This window comes from Mustela putorius, unplaced genomic scaffold (genome assembly GCF_011764305.1).
Source record: "Mustela putorius furo isolate JIRA1106 unplaced genomic scaffold, ASM1176430v1.1 tig00000585_pilon_pilon_pilon, whole genome shotgun sequence".
In the NCBI taxonomy this organism is placed as follows: Eukaryota; Metazoa; Chordata; class Mammalia; order Carnivora; family Mustelidae; genus Mustela; species Mustela putorius.
Genome location: NW_025421424.1, coordinates 13,244,925 through 13,261,971, shown reverse-complemented (window position 1 = coordinate 13,261,971; position 17,047 = coordinate 13,244,925). Strand labels below are relative to the sequence as shown.

The window sequence follows — 17,047 nt, the reverse complement described above, 5'->3', positions numbered from 1 at the left end:
CCCACACCCCAGCCCACCTCCCCTCCAGCAACACTCCATTTGTTTCCTAGAGTTAAGAGTCTCTTAAGGTTTGCAAAGGGGAAGTTATCACCTAATTGCCCATGGCCAAGTCAAGAGCCACCCCTACTCCACCCTCTCCCCAAGCAGGGTAATGAGGAATGCTTCCCTCAGGAGACTCTCAAGCTCTCTCCAGACTTATTTTCTGACTTTTCAGTTTTTCCTTTGAGGCAAAGAGAAAAAAAATTAAAAAGCTGAAACTGCTACATAAAGCAATGCTGTGTTTCCTGATTGTTCTACCAAAGAAGAACTAAACCGCCTTTAAAAATGTATTTTTTTTTCTTGAGAGGTGTTAAGAATTACAAATGATTCTCCTAAAACAAAGGTAGGATAGTCTAACATATGGAACTAAGGCAGGAGAAGAGAAGTCTGAAAAAGTCTAATTTTAATCCTGCAAATGCCAACATACATAGATGGGTGATAAATTTGGCCCTTTAAAACCACAATTTCAATTTACCCTCTTTATGGAGATTTCTGTGAATTAATCAGAATGTGTGTAAAAACATTTTCACTCCTTAGAATAAAGATCATGTAGATGCATGATTTGTAAGTGTGAAGTATCACAACTATTTTTCTAGGTTATTTAACTTTCATTGTGGATAAAAATATATATTTTTGGCACACTGATTACAGTTCTCCTGGTTATAATTGTCTTTTGGTTCCAGTTAGCTTACAAAATTCTCCCTGTGGAACATTTGGGTATTCATAAATGGCAATGGAGCAAATAAAACCCCATGATATAGGACAGAGGGTCCTCATTGTTTCATAAGCTTTATTATAAGAAGAAAATACATAAAGCTCTTTACTGTTTAAAAAAAAAAAAAAAAGACCCCATAGTTGGCATGGCATGATTTTACATTTGCTTGCTTCTTTGTCTTGCCCTCTTTGTACCTCTTTTGGGAAAGTAAAGTTTCTAATAGAAATAGTCTCTCTCAGCATGAAGAATGTTCTCCTTCATTCCTAAGTCCTTATTCTCACATACTGAAACAACTTTAAAGCAACAGGTTTGTCATCAGTCCAATGACATGATCAGAATGGTTCCATATGTTGTTACTCTCAGTAAAAACTAGGCCTTACACCTGCACTAGGAAATGTACTCTAAATGGCCAATTTCCTCTTTTATATTCATTTCACTTGAAGACAATTTTATGGAACTTTCAAGGAAAGAGAAAGAAGACAACAAAGATGACAAGAAAAAGCTGCCAAAATGAATCCCTTCAATGCAAGGACCATACATAGAATATTTTTACAGCTCAATTGTCAACTCATTGTTTGAAAGAAGTTATAATGAAAATGCAGATACCCACTCACTTTGATAGCATTAGAAATTACTGTTGTTATAATAATAAGATAGACTAGACTATAATAGCTATTCATAGAAAGTTCCTGATAGAAAGTGGAGGATAATTTGTATTCTCTGGACATAGAATATGTAGAAAACATGACAGTCTACAATAAAATTCAACTTTCTACACTAATGAGTGAAGTGACTCACTTGAAAGAAGAGAAGAAAACAGTTTAATCTTAAAAGCATAATTTCTTGAAAATTTCCAAATAAGCCAAAGCACTTAACTAGTACAAAAGACATTTTTGAAATTCAAATGCAAAGCCACTGTAATATTGCAATATCTATATTGTTACCCACAGTTTTAACTTTACATGTATTTGTAGCAATATAATTATAAAAGTGTTAACACAAAACTTTACATGGAAACCAGCTGCATCACCTATTCTGAGCTTTGATCGTTCCTTAGGTCATTAAACCACAAGGTTATAAACCTGTTGTCTTTTTTTGTGGTCAGTACAAAACATGAAGTAAGACCCAAAGTACCTCGATGAGGGGTGCCTGAGCGGCTCAGTGGGTTACCCTCTGCCTTTGGCTTGGGTCATGATCCCAGGGTCCTGGGATCAAGCCCCACATCGGCCTCCCTGCTCAGCAGGGAGACTGCTTTCCCACCACCCTCTCTGCCTGCTGTTCTGCCTACTTGTGATCTCTCTCTCTGTGTCAAATGAATAAAAATAAAATCTTCAAAGTACTTGGATGAATGAATGGATGAATGTTAGAAGCTACTATTTAATGAGCACTGGGCTAGACCTCTTTCATATATCATTTATTTTATTCTGTATGCATTTTACAGATGATAAAACTGAGGCCCTTATAAAACATTTTACAGATGATAAAACAAAGAGTAATCTATGTAAGGTCATGATGTCAATAGATGGCAGAATCAGTAACCACCACTCAGCAAAATGAGCTACAATTTCCTAAACTGTAACACAGAAAAGAAAAACACTTATTTTTCTGGTGCTAATTATATGCAATCTCTAATGAGACCAAACCAATTGGGTAGGGACCAAAACGGAGGTGCCTAAAAACTATCCTCTCAGAAGCAATTAAATACATACACACATAGATGCACATGCACACACAGGGCAGAGTCACATCCTTTAGGATGCAAACCATAAAGTACTTGTCTTCTTTGAATACGATTATCAACAAAGTAATGTATACGGAACCACTGCAAGCACACACACAAACTGCTGTAACTTCAAAGGATCAAAACAGCAACATTCTTTACACATCTATATTCAATATAGAGGAAAGATTTTTTTCAGAAATTTTTAGGGTGCCTGGGTGACTCAGTTGGTTAAGCAACTGCCTTCAGCTCAGGTCACGATCCCAGAGTAACAGGATCGAGTCCCACATAGGGCTCCCAGCTCCACAGGGAGTCTGCTTCTCCCTCTGACCTTCTCCTTGCTCATGCTCTCTCTCTCTCTGTCTCTCTCCCTCTCTCTCAAATAAATAAATAAACTATTTTTTTAAAAGTTTTTTTAAAAAGAAAATTTTAAAACACATCATTCTAAATCATGCCATTAAGTACAAGGGTAAGTTCACATCCAGACCAGTTTCCTACATATACCTTCCATATGTACAACGTGTAAAACAAAAGCTGATTTCATCACGATAGGCTTGGAGAATTGTAAGATGTGAAGTACTTTTTAATCAAAGAAAACACTTACATCAAGTTCAGTATGAAGTTTGTGGCAAATATATTTTAATTGCATATTAGTTCTTTGAAAATGTTCCCTTTGTTTGGTAACTATCCGATACAAAGTATTGATCAAGTTCACAGTGACACCTTATCTTGTAGCTATGCTTAATAAGCCGGTGTGCTATCCAAGACCAAGGAGTAAGCTGAAATCATTGGATCACCCTAGTCAAGGCTTACATTAAACTTATCTAGGGTTGGGGCACCTGGGTGGCTCAGTGGGTTAAAGCCTCTGCCTTCAGCTCAGGTCATGATCCCAGGGTCCTGGGATCGAGCCCCACATCAGGCTATCTGTTCAGCAGAGAGCCTGCCTCCTTTCTCTCTCTCTCTGCCTGCCTCTCTGCCTACTTGTGATCTCTGTCAAATAAATAAGTAAAATCTTTAAAAAAAAATTTATCTAGGGTTCTCCTGAACCCAGACCAATTGTACCCTGATATCTAGAAGTGGGGTTGTGTGTTGACATTATAGCAAAGCCCCAGAGGACTCAGAGTTGTGAGTACAGCTCTGGTCCCATCCTGTTCTGTAACAAAAGAAGAAACAAAGCCACGTGGTGACTGAGTATCTTGACCCAAGCCACACAACTAGTTGGCGACAGATGCATGACTTGAATCAGGTTTTTCTCACAGTGCCACTGTTCCTGTTAATAAGGCTAGAATCTGTTGGCTTAAAAAATACATTGACTGGCTAAAAAGTATGCATAAGATAATTCTGACTTATACTACATCCTTGTTGAAAACATTAGATGAACTTTTAATTTATCTCTGAAAATTCAAACATATTGCTAGCTCCCAGCAAGCATGAATGGATCCTCTAAAGACAGGAGACATAATGTCAAACCAAAAATCGGAGTTGATAATTGAAATATGAGCAGTGTCTGAGAAGTGAGTATAGAGTTGACACTCAATATATATTTGCTGATCTGAAATAAATGTGCTAATTGTTTTTCTCTGCTCTAGACATTAGCCATCTTCCCCTTAACAGATACACACATACATTTTGTCATACAAAGGCCTCATTTCTCTTACAATTTTCCTGAGAGTTTCCAAAGCCATTATACCACCATACCAGAAAAGCTTCATGCTCCCAGGCCGTTGAAAGGAAATGACAAATAATAATGTCTTTCTTATCATCTAAAAAGAATAGGAGGCAATACAATTTAGTAAAAAGAACACCAGGTTTCTAGTTCTTCATTTAAGAATCTTGCTAGACATCACCCGGCCTAACTAGTAAAACACTGAATAGATTGAAAAAAATCAACAATTCTTGGATCCCTAAGAGAGGGAAAGACACGGGACAAACCTCAGCCCCCAGGAATGGAACAGGGAGTCACAACTTTCCAGAGCAGAGACTCCCCAGCAGAGACTGCTGTGGGATCTAGTGCCAGTGCTGGGCTAGGAAAACCTGAACTGGTATTGACAAATTACCGAAAGTTCAGTGCTTACAACTCTGAGAGTTAAACAGTCCAGGGGGAGCCATCATAGGGGAAACCCACGATATTGTAAGACTACCTTTAGGAGCTTGGCCAGATTCATACAGTCAACAGGAGAGGAAAATCCCCAGCTTCTGGCAGAAGGAGGAGAAAAGGCACTCTGCTCGTCTTTGTCTTCTTCTTCAGATTTATTTGTTTATTTGAGTGAGTGAGAGAGAGAGAGAGAGAGAGAAAGAATGTGTATGCGTGTGAGTGGAGTGAGAAGGAGAAGAAAGGGAGCGGAGTCTCCAATGAGCAGGGAGCCCCACATGCAGGGCTGGATCTCAGGATCATGACCTGAGCTGAAATCAAAGGGAGTCAGATGCTCATTCCACTGAGCCACCCAGGTGCTCCCACTCTGCTCTTCTTAATAAGACGTGTCCTCAGGAAAAACTTGTTAAAGGAAGCCTGACCAGTTGAGGTATTACCAGTGTAATATACCTCATAATATATGAAGTAGTGGGGGGTGGGGGAGGTGGGGAAGAAAATACTCCGCTCTAGCTCACTCTACCCAACCTTTTCCACCGTGGCAGGGAGGGAAAAAAAAGACAAACAACACTTGCAAGTTCATCGTCCAGAGGCACAAGATCACTAAAACAGAAATATATCTGGGAAACCCCTATTTGAAAACTAAATAGTGCACTTCTAAAATGACCCATAAGAAGAACGTGAAAAAGTGGGGGGAAAAATGCTAGGAAGTATTTCAGGATGAACAAAAATAAAAATACAGCCTTTATCAACCATTTAGGAGGCAGCAAAAGTAGTACTTAGAAATTTATAGCACTAAATGCCTATGTTAGAAAAGAGGATTCTCAAACCAATGAGGACCTTAAAAAACTAGAAAAATAAGAACAAATTAAACCCCAAGGAAGAAGACAAGAATAAAGAATGGAGCAGAAATCAGGGAAATATGAAACAGAAAAATAGAACCAACCTCATATGAGTTTAATAAAATTCATAACCAATTACTTAGACTGATGAAGACAAAAAAGCAAAGACAAATTACCTGTGTCAGAAACGAGAGGTGACACTACTATAAAGTCTACACAAAAACCATCAAGGCTTACCCAGAAAGAAATCGATAACCTGAATAGCCATATATTTACTAAGGAAACTGTAATAAAAACGAAACAAAATGAAACAAACAAACAAAAAAACAAAATACCCCCCCCCCAACTTCTTATAAAGGAAACTCTAGGCCTGGAGAGCTTTCCTGATAAATTCTATAAAACACTTCATGAAAAAAATAATGCGGATTCTATAAAAACTCTTTCAGAAAGTTAAGAGAAATGAATAGCTCCTCATTCATTCTTTGGGTGCTAAACTATTAACAAACCTGGACAAATAAATTACAAGAAAATAAAACAACAATAAATAAAAAGGACAATCTATTGTTACCAGTTAGGGTTTATCTCTGGAAAGCAAGATTGGTACGACATCAGAAAATCAATGTAATTCACCAAATTAATAAATTATAAAAAAATGATAAATCACTTCAATTGATGCAGAAAGAACTTTTGGTAAAATCCAACATAAATTACTGGTAAAAACTTTCAGCAAAGTAGGCCTAGCATAGAACATCCTCATCTTAATGACAGGTATTTATAAAAAATTACAGATAACATTATACCTAATAGTAAAGGATCTAATAGTAAAGGACTTAATGCCTTCCGCCATGAGATCAGGAATAAAGCAAGTATATACCTTTCCTCTAATTCTAGTAGCATTTTCCTGGAGGTTCCAGCCATTATCATAAGGCAAGAAAGAAATAGAAAGCATTCAGACTACAAAGGAAGAAGTAAAACCACATTTATTCATTGACAACATGATTGTCCATATTTTAAAAATCTGTTAGAATGGGCGTGCCTGGGTGGCTCAGTTGGTTAAGTGGTTTTGGCTCAGGTCATAATCTCAGCATGAGATTGAGCACTGTGTTGGGCTCCACGCTCAGCAGGGAGTCTGCTTGAGATTCTGAGATTTTCTCTCTCTCCTTCTCTCTCCATCCCTCCCCTCCCCCTTCACTTGCTGTCTCTCTCTCAAAAATAAATAAATCTTTTTAAAAATCTGCTAGAATAATTCTAATTTAACTAATTGGAATTAATTCCTGTAAGTGAGTTTAACAAGGTTGTAGGGTAAAAGATCAATTTATAAAAGTCAGTTACATAGCAATAAATAGAAAATGAAATTGTAAACCTACCATGTACAATAAGATCAAATGAAATATGAATTAAGGATATATGATAAAAGATGTGTATGTCCTTCGCTCTGACAACTATAAAACATTGTTGAGAAACTAAAGACCTAAATAAATGGAGAGCTATACCATGTTCAGTGGTCAGAAGACTCAATATTGATAAGATGTAAGTTTTCTCATAGTGATGTATAATTGAACACAATCCCAATAAAAACTGCAGCAACCTTCTATTGGTGAGATAAGATGTCTCCAAACTTCATAGAAAATACAAAGCACCTAGAAGAGCCAAAACATCTTTCAAAAGAAAAAATCTGGGGATAAGCACTGTCTGATTTTAAGACATTAATTTGTTGCAACAATCAAAATAGCATTGTATTAGTTTAAATATGGAGAGACATCCATGGAACTGAATACAGAATCCAGAAACATACCAACACATAAACAGACAACTGATTTTCTACAAAAGTGAAGAGGCAATCCCGTGGAGAAATGACTATCTTTTCAACATATGGTGCTGGAACACAAGGATCTCCATATGCAAAAAAAAATGAACACCATTTTTGGAAAAAAAAAATGAACACATATTCAAAAATACCTCAAAGTAGACTATGAGCCTAAATTTAAAGCCTAAAGCTATAAAACTTCTAGAAGAGAATTTAAGAGAATATCTTTGTATCCTTGGATAGGCAACCATTTCTTAAATGCAATGCCCATATGCACGATCCTTAATGTAACAAATTAACAAACTTTTTTTACTTTCAATATATCAAAGTAAAAACTTCTGTTATATATGCACCATTAGTAAAATAATAAAAAGTCAGGCAACAAGCGAGGAGAAAATAAAGGGAAATCATATTTTATTAAGATCTAAGGGGGCACCTGGGTCACTCAGTCATTTAAGTGTCTGACTCTTGATTTTGGCTCAGGTCAAGATCTCAGGGTTGTGAGATCAAGTCCTTATTGAGCTCTGGATTTAGTGGGAGTCTGCTTGAGATTCTTTCCCTCTCCCACTGCCCTTTCCCCTACTTGCATGTGTTCTCTCTCTAAATAAATAAATAAAAATCTTTTAAAAAAGTAAAGAACTTGTATCTAAAATATATGCAGAACACTCAAAACTCAATAATAAGAAAACACACAGCCCATAAAAAATTTTGACAAAATGTTTGAACAAGCACTTCATCAGTGAAGGTATATGGGTGGTAAATAAGCACATGGACAGATGCTCAATATCATTAGTCATTAGAGAAATGCAAATCAAAGCCTCAATAAGGTACCACCATACACCTGCTAGAAAAGATAAAATTTAAATGACTGACCACACCCACTGCTGGTGAGGATATTATTGGAGCACCTAGAATGCTCAAATACAGCTGGTAGAAATGTTAACAGTCAAATCTCTTAATAAAACAGTTTGGTAATCTCTCAAAAATTTAGACATGTATCTACATATGATCTGCCCATTTCCCTTTCAATATTTATCTAAAAATGAAGCATATGTCTATATAAAGACTTATACTTGAAAGTTTACAGAAGCTTTCTTTGTAATAGCCCCAAACTGGTCATAACTTAAAAGTCCATCAACAGGCTAAAGGATAGATTGTGCTATATTCATACATAGAATAATAGTACGCAGTAAAAAGAAAGAACTTTCATTTAGCATAATGTCCTCCAAGTTCTTCCACACTTTTGCAAATGGCAGGATTTCCTCCTTTTGGAAGTCTGAATAATACCCCTTGTGTGTGTGTATATATATTTTTTCTTTATTTGTATATCCATTTGTATATCCTTATATGTGTATCTTTATCCACGCATATATAGGTATTTTCTTTATCCATTAGCCCACTGAGGGACATTAGGTTACTTCTGTGTCTTGCCTATACTTATGTGAAGAATCTAAAATAACCAAATGCATAGAAATAAAAAACAGAATGATGGCTGCCAGGGACTGTTGTAAAGGGGAAACGGGGCAGTATTAGTCCAAGAGCGCAAAGTTCAAATTGTGCACAATAAGTCCTAGAGATCGGGGCGCCTGGGTGGATCAGTGGGTTAAAGCCTCTGCCTTCAGCTCAGGTCATGATCTCAGGGTCCTGGGATGGAGCCCCGCATCGGGCTCTCTGCTCAGCAGGGAGCCTGCTTCCCCCTCTCCCCTGCCTGCCTGTCTACTTGTGATCTCTCTCGTGTCAAATAAATAAATAAAATCTTTAAAAAAAAAAAAAGTCCTAGAGATCTACTGTATAGCATAGAGTCTGTGTTTAATAATCCTGAGTTATATACTTAAAATTATACTTATTTAATAATCCTGTGTTATATAATTGAAAATCCATTAAGTGACTAGATCTTAAATGTTATCACACAAGTAAATAAATGAAGAGAGCGTGGAAAACTTCTGGAAGTGAAGGATAGGTTTAGGGCATACATTGTGGTGATGGCTTTGAGGATTTATACTTATCTCCAAGTCTTGTCAAGTTGCAGGCGTTAAATGTATACAGCTTTTTGTATTCTAATTACACAATCAGTAAAATGGTTTTTAAAAAAATAAGAACTATTGTTACACAAAGCAACATGGTTTAATCTCAAAATAATTATGCTGAGTGAAAAAAGCCATACAAAAACTAATAGATACTGTATGATGCGGTATATAAAATTCTTTTTTTTTTTTTAATGTACTCTATTAAGATTTTGAAAAATGCAAACTCATAGCCTGAAAGCAGAACAGTGCTTGCCTGGGGATTGAGGAAGGGCAACAAGTAGAAGCACGAGAGAGAAATTACAAAGCAGTACACCCAAAAACTTTGGGGGCTGTTTTTTATCATCTTGACTAGTGATATTTCACCTGTATATTCATTTGTCAAAACTTATCAAATTGTACATTTAAATACGTGCAATGTACTATGTATCGCAGCATTTTCTTTTTTTTTTTTTTTAAGTGGTATTAGTTTCTGCCAGAGACTACATTATAAATAGGGCATAAGGAGGGAGAGATGAAGTACAGATTACCCTCTTAGCTTTAGACTGGAAGAGGGAGACTAAAATAGCCAGATAGAAAGTTGGGTTAATGTGTTTTACGATGGGAGGAGTTAAGTATATTTATTTGCCACAGAAAAGAAGTAAGTGGAGAGAAGAGAGTTGAAAACGTAGGAGTCAAGAGTCAGCTGATTGAGGGCTGAAAAACCTATGAAGAAAAAGAAGTCTTGAGTAGGAGGAATCTTACAGGTACACAGGCAGGTATATTTTGCTTTGGGGGTGGAATGTGCAGGACTAGACTAAAGAGTCGGTAGAGTTTCAGTTGTTCATTCTATCTCTTCAGTTTTTGGAAAGAATGAGGTATGAGATAGGTGGGCTATGAAAGAGGAATAGTGGAGTTTTGGAAGACCCACTGTCCACAGCACTGGCTACAGTGGTTGGAGAGAAATTTACATCTAGGAGCATTCATCTGTAACAGAATGGCAGACCATAAATATTTTAAGTCAACAAAATAACTATCATTTATGCATGTACACAATCGATTATTATCTACCAGTTCTTCCCTGCTCTCTCTGCCCCTAACCAAATTTCACTTCTGTGCTAATCTTTCCACTGAGCCCATGCCCTTTTCCCTCAACACACATTTTAACAAACTCTTTAATTTTATTGGGAAATACTTCTAACATACATATGAAAATAGAGAATACTTTAGTGAACAGCAATATTCTACCATCCAGCTTTATCAAATCTCAACACTATACCACACTGCCCTCACCTAACATAATCCTTAGACCAAATACAGGGTTACTGGACAAGAGAGGTTTCATCACCAGCAAACATCAACAGGCTCACTTACTTTTCACATTTCATACATTTCATGAATAATGCCCAGAGCACCTCTGAGAACTTCAGCATTCCTGTGGGTAGGCACAAATCAAATATGGCCAGAAATGGCCACTGGCAAGCTAATTAGGTGGTTCCCCTGAAATGAACCATTAATATGTTAAAGCAATGCAAATTAGATCACACCCACAGGTCCTAGGCCTGGAAAAAAATGCTCTGGCAAAGTACGAATTTTTAATAAAAATGGTAATTATGATTCACAGCACGGATCCTATTTTTCTTTAGCATTCTTACGTTCACTGCCACTTTGGCATTGGTAAACATGGGAAGGCTAATAAAAAATACTTTTCCCTACCTCATGTAAAATTTCTGAAGCTGAAAGCACGAAGTCAGTTTCTAAAGAAAGAGCTTTATTCTTTAAGCAGCCATAAATCTTCCATTAAGTAGAAACAAAAACCAAACCAAACCACGGTCCAAATGACAGAGATCTTACCTGCCAGAACAGACTGTGGGCATCTCCTCTCAGAAGTTCGACTGTATCCCCTGCCTGGATATGCAGTGGGGGTCCTTCATGATGAGCTGGGAGTGGTACTCCTGTATAGTTCTTAATGACCTGCATCTTTGGTAAGCCTGAAAATAAGCAACACAACTTTTAGAATTGAGAAAATAATGACATGTGAGGCTTGAATATACTTTAAAGTAAGAACAAGGCCATTAACATTACCAAGGTTTAATAGCACCAAGGCCATGTAAACATTTGAAGTAACTACAATGGAATGCTTTTCAACCTTCTTATTATTTGAGAAGGTAATGGAATAAGACACATATTTATCTCCTGATCCCTTACATACTTTTCCTCTCCCTCACCATCAATCTCTTTTTAGTTGAAAAAATATTTCTTTCAGCTGATGCCTGCTTCATAAAAAACATATCACGTACAGTTTAATGGAAAAGAATCAATTTTTTCATCAACTCTATCCCTTCTGCCTATTACTTTCCTCTTGGGCACTGGCTGATTTCATCACTAAGGAGGCTCACCCTTTCTGTGTATGTAACACAGTGCCCAGTATAAGGCTCATATCTTAAGGTTATCTTTGTAATTCAAAAGCAAAAAGGTGATGGATGTGCCACCGCAATACTTAAGACATTTATATGGAGAAATTCTTCAGGCTCAAATTTAGGCTTGCAAAACAGACCCAATAAAAGGAGCATGTCTAAGCCAATAGCATCAACAACACTTGAAATACAGATCCATCCTTTTTCTTTGTATTTCAAAGAACGTGCAATGAAGGTCTCAGTTCAATATTTCATTTTTGAGAACAGCTTCAACTGCACCCAAGCCTAACTACACCAATACTGGTCACAAATGGACAACTTCACAGTCACCTTTTCATTTATAGGTGAGATGCTCCCTCCTGTAAGAGAGAACACTCATAAACATGACATTTGGTGCACATTCAGGGACTCGAGCCATTGCTTATTACACATGTCAAGACTTTTTTATTCCAATGATGGACCATGGTAAAGCTGCAACTTGCTGGAAATGCTATGCCCAATAGAGTAGGAACATGCGTGGTGGTCCTTCAGTTCTAGATGTCCAAGTTACCTAGAAAAGGTTGTCCAGGTTACACAGACCTCAATACCTACATGAAATGCTCCTGCAAACAATTTAATAGAGTCCTCATAATCCTCTTTCAGCAACCATCCCAGAAGGAAGAAAGCAAGTAGAGCTGCAAATTAGGCAGAACTGAATAGCATTAGTCAAGACCTTCTTATCAACTCATCCATCAGAAGGCAGGAGGACTGAAAAACGTTGGACCCTTCACCCCAATTTAGCTGCTGTAACTGCTGAGGCATGTTACAAGTTGCTACATCTCCCCTTTGCTTCAGTTCTTGTGCCCCAGAACCCCTGGAGGGATGACTTTCATCCCACATCTTTCATGGAGTGTTTCCCGACCAGATGCCCTTACACAAACAGCAGACTTGATTGTCTTTCCCAAAAACAACACTCAACAGAACTCTTCTCAGTCAAGTGTTTATCAGACTTGCTCTCAACACACAGTATATGCCTTGAGTAGAGAAAAAAGCTTATTTTATGTTTTCTATCAAGTTGCTGTTGTTTATTTTACATGAGACCTAAATATTTCCTGCACACAACTGATTTAGAAGTTCCAAAGATGGAAGAGGATGCAGCCTAAAGTAGAATTTTAATCTGGTCTGAACAACAGTTATTCCATGTTGGGGGGCCAGAGTTGTGGTTAGCCTCGGTTTTTTGTTTTGTTTTGTATTGTTTTTTAAAGATTTTATTTATTTATTTGAAAGAGCGAGAGAGATCACAAGTAGGTAGAGAGGCAGGAAGAGAGAGTGGGGGAAGCCGGCTCCCTGCTGAGCAGAGAGCCCAATGTGGGGTTTGTCTATGCCAGGACCCTGAGATCATGACCTGAGCCAAAGGCAGAGGCTTAACCCCCTGAGCCACCCAGGGGCCCCTAGCCTCAGTTTTGTTGAACATTCTTAGAATAAGGAAAGCATTTCATTAGTAGGCTCCCTTGATAATTTGTTTTTATGTCAATTTTAAAATAAAGGCTGAAGACAAGGAATAAGAGTTTTTAAACCTGAAATAACTGATGTGGCCTCAAAGACTGGGACCAGTGAAGTGCCTGGAAGGACTCTGGCCTTCCCTGCAGTAGACCCACAGAGACAAAACCAAGCAGTGCCTGATGGAAACAATACATCTGTGATTGCCAACATGCCCAACTTAGTCCATTCTCAAGAACATGGCTGAAAAACCATAAAGTGTCTAGAGAAAAAAAATTAATGAGATCTCACCAACCATATATAAATTAGGGGTTAACATATGGCATACCCAGGTGACAAAGAAGGCTGCAAAATGTAAGACATGGAACAATGCTGCCTTATTTATCTTTTTTGATGGAAAAAAATGCCCATCACATAATGGAATGCCCATTACACAAAGCCTACTAAAACCTTACTTAAAATTTGAAGTCTTACATATATTATTATGCTCTGGTCAGGAAATGAGGCCTTAGTAGTCTTAAAGCTTACTTAGAACTCAGTCGTCTTTGAAATGATGGACTTGGTTTTTTTTTAGTCTTACTTACTGCTAAATTTTTCGTTCACTGTATCTCTTTTGCTATAACTTTCTTCTTGGTTATGAACTTCATTTGGGAAGTTGATCTAGTAAGCACACTAGCATAGGGTATGTTGCTGACCTCATTCCTAAAACAGAATTGTGTGCTCTTTGCCAAGAGTGATGGTTGAGCCTAGGTAATAGTCAAAAAGACATTGCTACTTACTTGAATTTAGCCATAAATGACTTTCAAAATAACAGCATTTATTTGATTCACTTTTTATTTTTTTTTTGTGGGATGAGTTAGAGTTTATAATGGAATTTATATTTTTTAGTCATTTGTTAGAATAATCTCTGGCTATTTACTTCTGATAGGTCAGCACTTCCCATTTCAGGATGATCTGTCATCAGGTCAACAGGGCTCCAGAGATCAAAGAATAAAAGGGATCAAGCAAGGCCACTGTGACATAATGAATTCTGACACCTTGACCTTGTCACTGGTGCTTGCATATATATAATAGGAGTGCTAGGATACTGGTGTTCCCAATGGCTTATATTCCTCCTTTTTATAAAAAGACAGAAAGAAAGAAAGAAAAAAAGAAAGAAAGAAAGAAAGAAAGAAAGAAAGAAAAGACAGATAGACATGGTAACATTGCCAAGAAGGTGAACATAATCCCATTAATGGATAGATAAAAATGCAATTAAAATAAGAAGAGAGATTGGGTTAAACTTCATGTCAGCACTCAACCATCAATATAATTGTTAACACAGTCTAAATGCCAGGCAGGCATCACACTCATAAAATGAGATCAGGAATGGAGAAGAAATTAGATTTACAGATCCTCATATTTCAAATAGCCATTTAGTGTTGATTTACTGCGGGTTTTCCTCTCTCCTTATAAAATATTCCTGACAGGTTCTTTTTTTAAATTTTTTTTTAATTTTAAATTTTTAGTTTTTTATTAACATACAATGTATTATTAGCCCTAGGGGTACAGGTCTGTGAATCGTCAGGCTTACACACTTCACAGCACTCACCATAGCCCATACCCTCCCCAATGTCCATAACCCAGCCACCCTCTCCCTACCCTCCTACCCTCAGCAACCCTCAGTCTGTTTTGTGAGATTAAGAGTCTCTTGTGGTTTGTCTCCCTCTTCCTGACAGGTTCTAACCTCTCTTTAAAAATGTCCAGCAGAGAATATTCACTACATGATACTATATACCCAAATGAGTTATCATTGGAGTGTATAGTTTATTAACAAACCCTATCTAAAATTTACTCCAAAATCTCTGTGTAACTTCTCTCCACTGACCTGCCTCCTTTTATCTGGAGTTATGCTGGCGGTGGCAAATCTCCTTTTTATACCTTAGCCTTTCAAAATTTGTTCAGGCTTAAAATCCCTAGTTATTCATATTTTCCTTTAGCTATTCATACATCAAGGAATTCTAAAATGCAAAGCATTATAAATCTACAAAAGTTGATGACAGTTTTCCTCGCTAACTCTACTCAAACAGAAATAAATAACCAAAAGTTATTCTAAAAACTGATTTTAAAAATATAAATTCCATTATATTATAAAATTGCAACTTATCCCAGAAAACAGCTTCTTTCCTCGTGGGTAACACAGACCCAAGCATTGTTCAGTTTCTTTCTGCTCCAGAATAGCATTTATAGTGCACAGACTGGTTTAGTTACAGGGCTGCTCATCAAAAATCTGAAAATTTATCATGCAACTACCTTCAGATATTAAATGCAAAAAATCACATATAATTCCCACATGTACAGTTAAGCAATGTAGGAAGTTCCCGAAACTTTATATAATGACTTATCTTTATCTAAAGGAATATAATTAAAATGGCTAAGACTAATTAGTGCTCCTGCCAAATGTTATTTTAGCTTGTTTCATTCCCTACAGCAAATACTTTGCTGTGCAGCTAACTACATCCTTGATATATAACTTCTGGACAGTTTTGCCCTTTAACTTTTGTTCACACTAGTCATTATACTTAGTCTTAAATCAGACAAGTTTCCCAAGTCATCTTATGCATGAGTTAACAAATTGAAGAATCGGCAATATTAAAATTATGGCTATGCTCCAGTACCAGTCATCAGGTTCCAGTTAAATAAAACTGAAGCCAATGTAATTACAAGGCATGCTAGAGCTTTGCAAAACAATATGCAAGTGAAAGGGATCTGAAGCAAGATTTCCTTCCAAGTTTGAATCCAGTGCCACTAAGAATGACACATGCCAAGAAATTTTTTAAAAATAATTTTTTAGGGGCGCCTGGGTGGCTCAGTGGGTTAAAGCCTCTGCCTTCGGCTCAGGTCATGACCCCAGGGTCCTGGGATGGAGCCCCGCATCAGGCTCTCTGCTCCGCGGGAAGCCTGCTTCCTCCCCTCTCTCTCTGCCTGCCTCTCTGCCTACGTGTGATTCCTCTCTCTCCGTCAAATAAATAAAATCTTAAAAAAATAATAATAATAAGGGGCGCCTGGGTGGCTCAGTGGGTTAAGCTGCTGCCTTCAGCTCAGGTCATGATCTCAGGGTCCTGGGATCGAGCCCCACATCGGGCTCTCTGCTCGGCGGAGAGCCTGCTTCTCTCTCTCTCTCCCTCTCTCTCTCTCTCTGCCAGCCTCTCTACCTACCTGTGATCTCTGTCAAATAAAAAAAAAACTTAAAAAATAATAATAATAATAATTATTATTATTAAAGTTAATTCTAAGCAAAACCCTATCTTAAAGTTTGCCAGATATAAACTATTTCATGAACAATTTTCATTGTTCTCTCTCTCTCTCTCTCTCTGCCAGCCTCTCTACCTACATGTGATCTCTGTCAAAAAAAAAAACTTAAAAAAAAATAATAATTATTAAAGTTAATTCTAAGCAAAACCCTATCTAAAAGTTTGCCAGATATAAACTATTTCATGAACAATTTTCATATAAACCCTCAAAATTCAATGAACAGCCTGCTGTACCACTATCAACCACTTGGCTTCTGAGAAGAGTGATGGCCACAACATAGATTAGTGTTTATACACAGTGCTGATATCACAGTCCTAAGGCAACGGGCTTCCCCGGGGCAATAACTTAGAGAAGAGTTAGATAAATGGGCTGTCAGTAAGGTGCTGGCCTTTCACCTCTGAGGCCTAATTTAAAAACTAAACACAGCCACATTAAAAAATAATTACTTCTACAAGATGTCAGAGAATATATTGATTTACCCTGGGAAGCTGATTATAAGCATCACATATTCATTCCTTCCTTCAATGCCCTGAGCACCCCATGAGTTCTGAGCATGGTAGACTGACAACCGAGCAAGGACGTGTTTCTTGCCCTCAAAGAGCCTACCATCTACTGATGAGGCGGGTAAACCCAAACACAATA

The 17,047-nt window shown here is 37.4% G+C and overlaps 1 protein-coding gene across 4 annotated transcripts in view; it reads right to left on the bottom strand.

Annotated features, from left to right (window-relative positions):
• Nucleotides 1-17,047, bottom strand: part of VAV3 (vav guanine nucleotide exchange factor 3) — a 352,020-nt gene that overhangs the window by 54,875 nt on the left and 280,098 nt on the right. For all 4 annotated transcript variants that reach the window (XM_045081972.1, XM_045081970.1, XM_045081971.1 and 1 more), the window contains exon 20: nucleotides 11,070-11,206. In XM_045081972.1, the coding sequence (XP_044937907.1) occupies nucleotides 11,070-11,206 (137 nt within the window). The remainder of the gene's footprint in view (nucleotides 1-11,069; nucleotides 11,207-17,047) is intronic.